General features: G+C 41.5%; 1 protein-coding gene across 6 annotated transcripts in view; it reads right to left on the bottom strand.

Moving 5' to 3' along the window:
* Positions 1 to 3521: 3521 nt before the first annotated feature.
* Positions 3522 to 11801, bottom strand: part of LOC121873007 (neprilysin-2-like) — an 81946-nt gene continuing 73666 nt past the window's right edge. For all 6 annotated transcript variants that reach the window (XM_042376246.1, XM_042376247.1, XM_042376241.1 and 3 more), the window contains 11 exons: positions 11198 to 11443; positions 10706 to 10917; positions 10152 to 10331; positions 9688 to 9822; positions 9238 to 9320; positions 8020 to 8178; positions 7132 to 7372; positions 6627 to 6795; positions 6294 to 6412; positions 5988 to 6119; positions 3522 to 4974 (listed from right to left, as the gene is read on the bottom strand). In XM_042376246.1, the coding sequence (XP_042232180.1) occupies positions 4636 to 4974; positions 5988 to 6119; positions 6294 to 6412; positions 6627 to 6795; positions 7132 to 7372; positions 8020 to 8178; positions 9238 to 9320; positions 9688 to 9822; positions 10152 to 10331; positions 10706 to 10917; positions 11198 to 11443 (2015 nt within the window). In that variant the 3' untranslated portion in view covers positions 3522 to 4635. The remainder of the gene's footprint in view (positions 4975 to 5987; positions 6120 to 6293; positions 6413 to 6626; positions 6796 to 7131; positions 7373 to 8019; positions 8179 to 9237; positions 9321 to 9687; positions 9823 to 10151; positions 10332 to 10705; positions 10918 to 11197; positions 11444 to 11801) is intronic.

The raw sequence follows: 11801 nt of genomic DNA, 5'->3' as shown, positions 1-11801 counted from the left end.
ACCAGTTGAGGCTTGGTAAAGACCAGTCAAATTATGTCTCGTTTTGCTCAATTATATGAGGAATTTTGAAGCAATGACGTAAGTTTTATTCAGATCAGGGTAGTTAGTTGTTGACTTAGCAGACATAAGCATTTATTAATTAAAATCCTCATACAAGTTCACGTACTGTACGTTCACCATGCACATACCCAGTGTAGGCTTACAAACAGGCTGTTATTCCTATATGTGACAGGATCCAAATAAATTTGACACGGATTTCACGAGATTGCTGTAGCCCAGCGATGGCGGCGAGAGTGTGTTGGGCGCCAGGGGAGGAGGGGAGAGGGTCATTTGAGCCTCGCTAGCGCAGAAGTGCTGTCACTGATGATAGGCGATTCCGGCGTTCAGTGCGGGCATAGGTCGCCCCCTAATGAATGCCCGCGAGGATGGCTATGCTCTCAGTGTCAGTGGAGGAGGCCCAATCCTGGACTCTGATTTACCTGCGGGCCTGGCGCTCAGGGATTCACACGGCTGCCCCAGCGTGATAATAGACCCACCACAGTAGACAAGGAGAGGAGGGTGGGAGGCCGGGAGAGGGGAGACGGCATCGTCAGTCTGGTGGAGGCAGCTGTGTTTGAGTATTCATCGTAGTTGGGTGGATTGATGACCAGAGAAGGAGTGGACGACCACGTCAACACTAGGGGAAGTCCACGGCGGTAGAGGCGGATGAGTGAACTCCCTCCGGGGTGGGGGAGAGGTGGAGGCAACAGTGTGACCGGGCCAGTGTCGAGAGGGGGGAGGGAAGGGTGGTGGGGCCAGGCCGGTACCACACGAAACACTGAAGAGCTAAGGTGGCGACGCTAGACTAATAAATAATGGATGCCCTTCAAAATCGAGGATGGCCGACCCTAGGGTCACCTAGGCGTGAATTTGTTTAAGATATAGAAGCTGTAGTTATTTGACAAGACTTTATGTACGAACTTCTGTCAAAGTTATAGTCATTGTTCCCTTTAGGATGTCTAGCACTGTGGCGAGTGACTTTTCTTCAACATGCTTTAGACTAAACAGGTTCCGGTATGAGACTATAGAATGTGTGATTATTTCCATTCGACAATACCACAGAGACCGATTTAGATTATATATTAAGAGTTTGACAAAAATCATTACGAAAACTACCTGTTCAAGGATTTTATTGCAAGTTAATTTAGAAATGCATCTCGCCTTTAACACTGCCCCGGATACCTGTGTAAACTTTAACTCTGTGATGACTACAGTAAGGTATACTAACGTAAACTTAGTGCACCGGAATTATATCGGTATGTCTGTATACTAATGAGTTTTGAGCAGAACTTTACCTGTCAGCAGGGAGCACTTGTTAACATCGAGTACCCAGTAGTGTCAGTAGCCGACAGCCAGCAGTACTCGCCACCAGTATATAGTCAGCAGCAGCCGTCTGCCCACAGTACCTGACAGCAGCAGTAGAGAGAGTGAGGAGGGAAGGTGTGTGTCAGTCTAACATCACGTCTGACTGCCACAAGTTGAGTGAGGTTTCGTTGACGTGTGAATGAGGTCTCGTCTCACCCATAGTCAACCATCTACCAGCCCAGGTTACTAAAGGAGATATAAACACTATTACTGAACCACCACCGAGAAAATAACCTTAAAACACAATAATTTACCCCCAAACTTAATAAAACTGGTACTATCCGCTACTGTACTTTACTTATTATTGAGATATTAATTCAAAGTTCGAGGCTTTATTCGGTGTTAACTCTTGCACTGGGATGACACTTGGCTTATGTATACCAAGAAATATAATTTTATAAGACTGTAGAGGGAAGGTTTGGCCTCAGTGCCCCTCCCTCTGGCTACAGCAATGGCTATCAGTCTCTCTCTTGGAAGGAATAACTACAAAAACAACCACTTGGTTCACATACAATTTATTGATCACAATACACTGTACAATAATATACGGTTTCACTTGCACTGTATACCAACTAATATGTTTCTTGTGTAATATAGAGGATGTATTGAAAATTTTTATTAAAGTATTTCAAAAATAGTGTTTTTTATATTATTAAAATATGCATTATGATATGACATGTTAAAATATGAGGGAGGGAGGGAGGGACGGGATGGGAGGGAGGGAGGGAGGGAGGGGAGGGGGATGGGAGGGAGGACGGGAGGGAGGAGGGAGGGAGGGAGGGAGGGAGGGAGGAGGGAGGGAGGGAAGGATGGGAGGGAGGGAGGGAGGGAGGGAAGGATGGGAGGGAGGGAGGAGGGAGGGAGGGAGGGAGGGAGAGGGAGGGAGGGGAGGGGAGGGAGGGAGGAGGAAAGGGAGGAGGGAAGGAAGGGAGAAAGGAAGGAGGGAAAGGAGAAAGGGAGTGAGAGAAAGGGAGAAAGGAGGGAGGGAGGGAAGGAGAAAGAGGGGAAGGGAGGGAAGGGAGAAAAGAGGGAAGGGAGGGAGGAAGGGAGAAAGGAGGAGGAGGGGAGTGAGGGAAGGGGAGAAAAGGAGGGAGGGAGGGAAGCGAGAAAAGAGGGAGGGAGGAAGGGAGGGAAGAGGGAAGGAGGGAAGGGAGAAAAGAGGGAAGGAGGGAGGGAGGGAGGGAGGTGTGCGTATCAATTAATGCTGCGACAACAACAATGAGTCACACCGCATATAGTTAACTCTACCTTATTTTTTCGGCCCCATTCACATATTTTCATCTGGACTAAACTGTACCATCCACTCAGGAGTAAATCCTCTGACCAGCTCACTACAGCATTAACTTGTGTCACATCACCACTCTGAAGGTCAAGACATACAGGCCTGACACACTCGTCCAGAATATAAACAAAAGATATGAACTTACCCTCAACAGAAGTTCTTAGTATGCCAGGTGACCGAGATGATATTATTGTGACTAAATCAATCGCTACATTAATAAAAATAAGTTCAGTAAGACTTCTATTTAAAGGACTATATAGAGATGAAAGTTTGTTATATCGAGGGTCCATTAGATGTGAAACCCTCATCTAATGGATTATATGAAGAGAGAAGTCCACTATATAGAGGTTTTACCGTGATGACAAACTGAACGTCAAAACTACAACAAAGTATTTCCGTAGATAAAAAAAAATACAGTGGTTGTATGATCTCGTATTCAGACATGAGGTAGCGGAGATGATGACTGACATGCGGTGTAGACAAATGACATGTGATGAAAACACTAGTATGAGACCTCTCCTTCCCTCAACACTCACTTCACTGCTCCACTCAAAACATCTGGACCTCAATTCCTTTACCACAATAATTAAATAATAATAAAAGGAACAAATAGCCTTAAAACTAATAAAACAACCTATAATAATAAACTAGTCACACTATAATATAAACTTTTCCTGCTAAAAAGAGTGAGAATAACACTGTTTTGTTTCATGTGTCGAGAAAATTCAGGAGGACATATTTTTGAAGTTTTTTTTTTTTAGGTAAAGATGTTATATAATATTAACTGGGAATCTCTACATTATCTCTTCTTTACTAAAAAATATGATAAAAAATATATCAAGTCAAAGAAACAGAACTTTGTAAAATATATTTCCTAACAAAAGGTGTTCTGTACATTACTCCTTTATATAGCTTAAACAGGGGTCTTCATCACTCAGTAGAATAATATATTTTCTTGTTCTAAAGTAAATAAAATCATACGTTCAAAATCTGGCTAAAATTATAAGTTAATAAAAAAGGCGGTGGAAGGTAATGTTTTGAATTTGAACTTATTTTGTTGTCACGGAAAAAGTAAGTCTCACACACACACACACACACACACACACACAGACATATACACACACACCAAGGTGCTTACAACAAGAGCTATATTATGTGTATATTAACCAACAAGTTCACAGTCAAAAATGTTCCTACAGAGATAACCAAATTAAATGAAGAATAAAGAACTATGGAGGTACAGACTCTACACTACTCAACGAAGGCAACATATTTCAGGACGTGGACACAGGGATGGGAGCACCATGTTCAGTGGGTCTATTACTTTGTATTAGTTAACACATTATATCTTGATGCCTGACTGTGGTCTTATGAACCATCAGTCCTTCCTACTCCTTCATCTTGTTTTTTTTTTTAAATTAATTTTTACCATTAAACCTTACTTACTCTCAATCATATTTAAGACACGACTTAAAATCTTGGGTGTGCTATTGCAAAAATATATCTCTCTTTAACTGTCTATAATTGTAATAAAATGGGAGTTGCCTTGCCATCCCACCGGCCAGCCGGGGATCAAATGGTTTATGCACGCTTAGGACGACAGGTTGTGGCTCCTCACCATAAAGGTCATGTAGATGTGATTCTATGTTATGTTAGTTGGAGTCTTGCCCAGCACTACAGTGGACTGGGGGTTGTCTCACACCACACGCGAGGGCATGGGGGAGCAGACTCCGCCCTCGCACATGTGTGACGTGTATTAAATAAGTCGCCTGTTAATGACATCTTTGAGGGTGTGTGTGAACATGACATCTCTGAGGGTGTGTGTGAACTAAACATTCTGGACCTGGAGATGAGGAGCGATACAGCCGTCACTGAAGCACCGAAGATGTCCGAGGTGTTTTAACACTTTCCCCAACACGACAAAGTCCAACAGAATCGGGGACGACCAGTTACCACACGGAACACCTATTGCTGGGGTTGAGGGTAGAGCCAGCCGGGCATTTCCAGTCGTGGGCAAACTCGGGTTGATTGCTGAACGGTCCGTTAACGCGGAACTGCGCCGGGGAGTGGGCGCCGGTCAAGATGCGCAGCTTAAGAGTCTCCGGACGATACTTGCCACACCAGGCATTGGCCGCGGAGATCCAGAACAGCTGTTTGGTGGAGTAGGGGAGGGAAGGCAGAGTTTTCTCCTCACCGTTGTCCTTCACCCATTGATTATAAGCCATGTAAGACTCCTTGATGCCACCGTTGTCAGCAATGTTCTCTCCCTGGGTATTGATACCATTCAGCTGCAATAATATTTTATCTATTTATTCATATTCTTCAGACATGTGATATTTACTTATTAAAATTTTAGCACATCATGAAAACTTGTACACACTTGGCTCCTATAACCATCTACAGGTGCTCCTCTACTTAAGAACGTTCAACTTACAAACTTTCAGAGATACAAACATCATCACTGAGGGAGGTTACCTGCCAGAACAAGTGTTTAATGTGAATGAGACTGGATTATTTGGAAGAAAATTCCAGATACAGCAAACAATACCTAAGAGGAGAAGAGTGAGCCAGGTTTTAAGGCTGTATTAAAGGTATAGCTGTACTAAATATCCATAACCTTTTAATTTTTTATAATATGTTTGGTATCTACAAGAGTAAAGTTGGACTTACAAACAATTGGACTTACAGACAAGCCTCAGGAATGTAACTGGTTCGTAAGTAGAGGAGCACCTGTACTGTATACTGTAAGGTTGATTAATTACTATCACTACAATGCAACAGTTTACACCAACTTTCTCAAATACTTATGACTAATTATTGTACTCAACCATCTTTGACCAGTTTATGTACAGTTGATCAAAAAACTATCTTTATAAAAATGATCTTAAATAATATGACAACGGATGAAGAATTTTGACAACCCTACCGAGACAACAGGAGTCACAGCGTTCGTCTTGAAACTCATCGATCACCCAGTAAAGATCATTTTTTTAGCAACTGTACATAAAGACCAGATAAAACAATACACCAGGAAGTTTATTTTACTGTATACACTGGGTTAATATACAGCAGCAACAAGTTTATCTCTCACAACTGTGTCCTGGGTTCAGGCTCTGGACCAGGTCAGATGTGAGAAGGGTGTTGTACAGTGTGACTTTCACTCCCATACATGGCAGGTTTTCTCCACAATAAAGGTCATAACAACTACATAATAAGATGATAATTGGCGAAATAATACGTTAAAATAAATCAACGATAAGGAACCTCCAGTACATTCCTTACTCCTGCGCCACAAACTTACGTTGAGGTTCACTTCGGGAGCGGTGTAGTTGCCGTACTGCTCGATGATGCACTTGGCCTTCTTGAGGAACTTCTCTTTGGTCTCCTTCTCCCACCAGTCACGCAGGTCACCCTTGGCGTCAAACTGTCGTCCCTGTGAGTACCAGCAACATAGTGAGTCATGAACATCATTACTTGTATTGCTGATCTATGACATGTTAACGGACGAGAGAGAGAGAGAGAGAGAGAGAGTCCTTAATAACACACCACAACAACAGAGAAAAGATCAACACAATGTTCTCTCAGCCAACACCAACTCTCATCTTACCGAATCATCAAAGCCGTGAGTAATTTCGTGGCCGATGACGTAACCAATGGCTCCAAAGTTCATATATTTCGGTCTGTCGGCCCCGAAGAATGTTCCCTGTAGGATACCGGCCGGGAACTCTGTAGGGGGAAGGGCATTGATTCAGGTAAGTCCGCTAGAGTATTTCATATAACCATTTATCTATGAAAATTATGACCAGGTTAAGTGAGGCATTCGAACCTAGAATGAGAAAGGACTTGAAATTTGTTTTATTTGTTCCATTATAACCTTCAAACAATATCTCTAAGCTACCCCTATAAGCATACACCCAATGACCCCCACAAACACACTCACGGATAGAGTTCTCCAATGGGCTGTAGAAAGCATTGACGACAGCTGCGGATCCGTGATTCCTCCAGTCCTTCTTGTCGATCTTCTCCCTCAGCCTCTTGAAGGAATAGTCGGTACCGAAGATGGTCATGTTCCGCATGTTCTCCAGGAGTTCACCGCTCGAGATCTCCAACTGTTGGGATGAATGACACGGTTTAATACCAACGCTATAATCAATTACAGTATAATCAAACTGTCATACCATCACCATAATGCTGTCATGACTCAATTTAACTGTCATGACTCAACCTAACTGTTATACCATCACCATAATGCTGTCATGACTCAATTTAACTGTCATGACTCAACCTAACTGTTATACCATCACCATAATGCTGTCATGACTCAATTTAACTGTCATGACTCAACCTAACTGTTATACCATCACCATAATATTGTCATGACTAAATCTGTTAGGTTAGGTATACATTTTTCTTTAGACATCTGGGAAGTACAGCAGGTAACTCACCCCATCATACAGTTCTGTCAACTTGTCGTCAATCAGCAGCTCAGGAGGGTAGGCAATATGAGGGGTGATGGCTTCAGCCTTCTTCAGGGCTCGGATGCGTGTAGCCTCGTCCATCCAGTCAATGTTTTCCAGAATCTTTTTAAATTCGGCACGGATGTATCTGACCATCTCATCAGCGGCGGCCTTGGCGTCCTCCTTGAAGAATGTCCGTGCATACATAGACCCCACGGCATGTGACAAGCTGGAAATTAACAAAATGTATTACTTTTTACTTTTTTTACTTTTATCCTCTTCACCACTGGTCGGCTCATTAGCCACTCAGGCAATCAGTCACGTCTCTGTTATACACTGTTGGCAAGTACTGAGCATGCACTGGCTCCTGAATGTATCTGAACCTGCTCCAGTGCTTATCAAGTCTGGTCTTGAAAGAGCTCACACTCGGTGCCGTCACAACACTGGCAGATTGTTCCAAGAGTTCACAACTCTCACTCTGAAAAAGTTACCCATCACAGTTTTCTGGACCTGCGGCTTCTTCAACCTTAACTGTGACCCCTAGTGGGGCGAGCGTCTGCCAGCTCCAGGTAAGGACACTCAACTGAGTAGTGCCCTTTGAGATGTTTATACACCTCAATTAGGTCACCCCTTGCCCGTCTGTAGTACAGTATAAGCTAGGCAAGTTCAGGCGCTCCAATCTCTCAGGGTAGTTGAGGTGCCGAAGTGCAGGCACCAGTCTGATGGCCCACCTTGTTCAAGAGTCTCCTTTTCTGTGACTGCACTGTACTATACATCTGGACTCTCTCTTACCCTTACAGAACACAGACAAATATAAGGTTACTGTATGGAGAACTATAACCACTAAGACCAGCCTCCAACTGGTCTTTCTCTCACCTGCCAGACACAGATCTCATGCACTCCTTCCAGCGAGGCTCCCTGGTCCCCTTCCCTACCAGCTTCTTGGAGTACTCGAGCTGGATGTCACGAGCATCTTCACTCAGGAAACTCACCGACGCAGCTGTTACTCGCCACAACATGTAGTTGGCTATCACTCTGTAACAACACATGGCTGTTAATTGGGGGAAACTTTTAATCACCTGAAGAGTAGCTGACCTGCCTTAACCTCCAGCTTATTTAACATAATGATTAAACACCTTAACACTACCTGGGGGTTTATGAAAGGTTAATTTAAGTTAGGTTAGTGTTAGATTAGGTTAGTTTAGTCTTGTTTGTGTTAGGTTAGATTAGTGTTGCTAGATTAGATTATATTATATTATATTATATTATATTATATTATATTATATTATATTATATTATATTATATTATATTATATTATATTATATTATATTATATTATATTATATTATATTATATTATATTATATTAGACTACATTAGATTAGATTAGAGATTATATTATATTATATTATATTATATTATATTATATTATATTATATTATATTATATTATATTATATTATATTATATTATATTATATTATATTATATTAGACTACATTAGATTAGATTAGAGTAGACTTAGATTAGATAAGATAGGAATAGGTAAGTGTTAGGATAGTTAATCTTAAAAAGAAATAAGCTGGGGGGCATAATCTTCAAACACTGTAAAACATTTACCGCTAACAAGTCTTAATTAATGAAACACAGGAATATGACAGATGACGAGGTCCCCATGTTCTAAATCCTCCCTCATGTGTTCTTGATACACACACAGGACACTAATACAACACATACCATAAGGACCACATTACCCAGTGCCTCAAAGAGAGCTCAGGTTCTCAGTCATGTTAATATTGTTATTATTATCCACTCTGTATCTGTATTTTTTTCTGGCTAAATAAACTGTTACAATTCAAGGTTCTCAGGTATGGAACTGTTTCATACATTCATCTGGTAATGCCCGAACACTGTATATATGACTTCCACAAAGATATTCTGATGCAATGTCATGAAATAGACAAAATCACTAGAGTTTAGAAGGATTTTTCTTTTGGATTGACATGTGGAATAGTGTTTTTATAAGTAGGTCGAAGGATGGAGGTACATATACAGTTCTGTGATATAAAAACCCCTCCAAGACATACAGTGACTTACCTCTTGGGGGTCTTGATAAGAAGCTTGCCTAGTTTCTTCACATAGCTGGGTACATTGACAATAACTGGCTCCTGGATGGTCACCTGAGTTATAAAAAAGAAACATTAGTTATTATTTCTGCTGTAGAGTTTTAATATTAGTGTCACATGTTATCAGCAGTACATTGTCAACACAGCCTAGCATCACCCTCACCTATATGTGAAAAAGAACAGAAAAATCTACTGATGATGGCCACTGTCCGTACAACTACCAGGTAACTTCCACAGATGATGACAGCCATTTCAGGGTTTATACACAAGCATGAGAATCTCTGCCCCTTGGAGAAACTCAGAGACAACACTCCCGCAGCTCTCACCATGAAGGACCCAGCTCCCGGGGAAGCAAGGACTCACCGTGAAGGAGCCAGCTCTCAGGGACTCACCGTGAAGGAGCCAGCTCTCAGGGACTCACCGTGAAGAAGGGAGTAAGGATGCTGTTAATGTACTCCAGCCATGGGATCTCAGGCACCATCTCCTGTAGCTCTTTAATGGTCATCTTGTTGTACAGTTTGGTGGCGTTGCGTCGCTCTTCCTTGGGCAGCGAGAACTGTAGGCAAGACCGTGGGGGTTAAACAATGTTTCATGTGGGCAGAATCTATCTTGTTTCTTTAAGATCACAACTTAACCTTTACTTACTACTTACATCTGTAATTTTACCAATACTTAAAACTTAAATCTGTCACTTTACTTAATAATGAATTGTATTACTTTACTTAAAACTTAAATTTGTCACTTTACTTAATACAGAAATGTGTTATTTTACGTAAAACTTAATCTATTTTCATTAAATCTCAATAAACAATACATATAAAATCTTTGTAACTTGAGGAGAACATCATGAAAATATATTGCATTTCATAGGTATAATATCCTCACATTAGCCAGCTGGATTTCAAATTCGAGTGATTCCTTGAGCTCCACCATAGCCCTAGTCCTGTCAGCACCGAGGAGCTCAGCCAAGTTGACCTGGTAGTTGTAGTAGGCTTGTACGTCACTGTCGTTGAGCCCCTTCAGAAGGTACTTGCGGGATGGCATACCGAGGGGCGGCTGGTCAATCTGCAGGAAGATGATTGAGGGAGTAATTACTAGGAACGATGTTAAAGGGAATTGACCAACACTAGACAATTTTATTCAACACAGAAAGACGTCTGTACACTTGAGGTTAATATATAAATCTGTGATATGTAATGTCTGTTGTTTATGGAAATGTCACACTTGGCCCCGCCCAGCAATATGATGTATGGCTTTGTGATTGGATAATGTGGCAGTCAATCTACAGCACTTCATTATTTGTTTTCTAACTGACCAATCACACGCCTAGATGAGAGAAAGAGAGCAGGGTTGGCAGGTTAGCGGGAAGACTATTTAACATTTCCATAATGAACAGACTATAATGACCATCAACAAGAAGAAAAATGTAAATAACTTACGTCAATAATCCTCCAGGTAGAATTCTTGATGTTGGTGGTGACGGAGAAGTCGAAGATGTAGTCGAGAGAGTAACCCAGTTGACGGTTGATGTAGATGTTACTGGTCCACTGGAAGGCCGAGGGCTTCCAGGTGTCTCCCTCCAGCACCGGCCAACCTCCCATCTTCTTCAGTATCCCCTTCAGTGGCTCCAAACCGTGCTTCTTGATACTCTCTGTAGGATACACCTTCAACATCACTCACAGCCAATGAAAACAATGTCAAACCTCCACATAATGGACTTCTCTCTTCATATAACCCATTAAATGGAGGAGTTCCACATTTAACGGACCCTTGATATAATGGACCTCTATGGTTAGTTAGATGGTGTTCTGACAATAGTGAAATAAGTAAAGAAACTCAATCATTACTGTACTCGTGGACAAACCAATTGTATTAAATATTGTTGTTGTTAGAGTAGTATTACTGTTATAAGAGGAGGTGACCTGACTAACCTGTATTAGTACAAGACTTATAAAGTGCCTTGACCATCTTGGTAGAGGGTGAGTCTTTGGATGTCTCCTCAGCCTCCACCAGACCTCTCAGCTTCTCCTGGAGGTCATCGGAGACCTCGTTGAAGCGGGAGAGAGCCGTCTTATCGTCCGGGATGATCTTGGTCTTAAGGAACCCACCACAGGCGAACTTAAAGAAGTCTTCACACGGGTTAACTGTTTGGTCCATGGAGTCGACCAAGCTGGCGGCTGTGAGGGAGGGAAGGTGTGTTAGTGTGAGGTACATTACTACAGGTGTTGTATTTTACATAACTTTATTCACTAGTATGAATAGTTAATATAATACAATATATCTTACAATACAATTAACATAAAATCAGATTAAAAATTTACGTCAATTTAATTTCTGAATTTTTTAAAATCTATCGTAAAATCCATCTTTATTATTCCCCAAAATGCAATACGTAAATTAACAAAAAAAAAAAAAAAAAACTTAAACTTTTGATCTTTAAGTGAAAGGTGTGATTCATAAAGTAACTTATTGATGCAGTTTCCGTCATAGACTGTACACAAAGATTTCTTAATGATGTTTTATTCATAATTACTG

Source organism: Homarus americanus, unplaced genomic scaffold, assembly GCF_018991925.1.
Source record: "Homarus americanus isolate GMGI-L3 unplaced genomic scaffold, GMGI_Hamer_2.0 scaffold11022, whole genome shotgun sequence".
Taxonomy (NCBI): domain Eukaryota; kingdom Metazoa; phylum Arthropoda; class Malacostraca; order Decapoda; family Nephropidae; genus Homarus; species Homarus americanus.
Note: the sequence above shows the minus strand (reverse complement) of the source record. Positions and strands in the feature narration are given on the sequence as shown.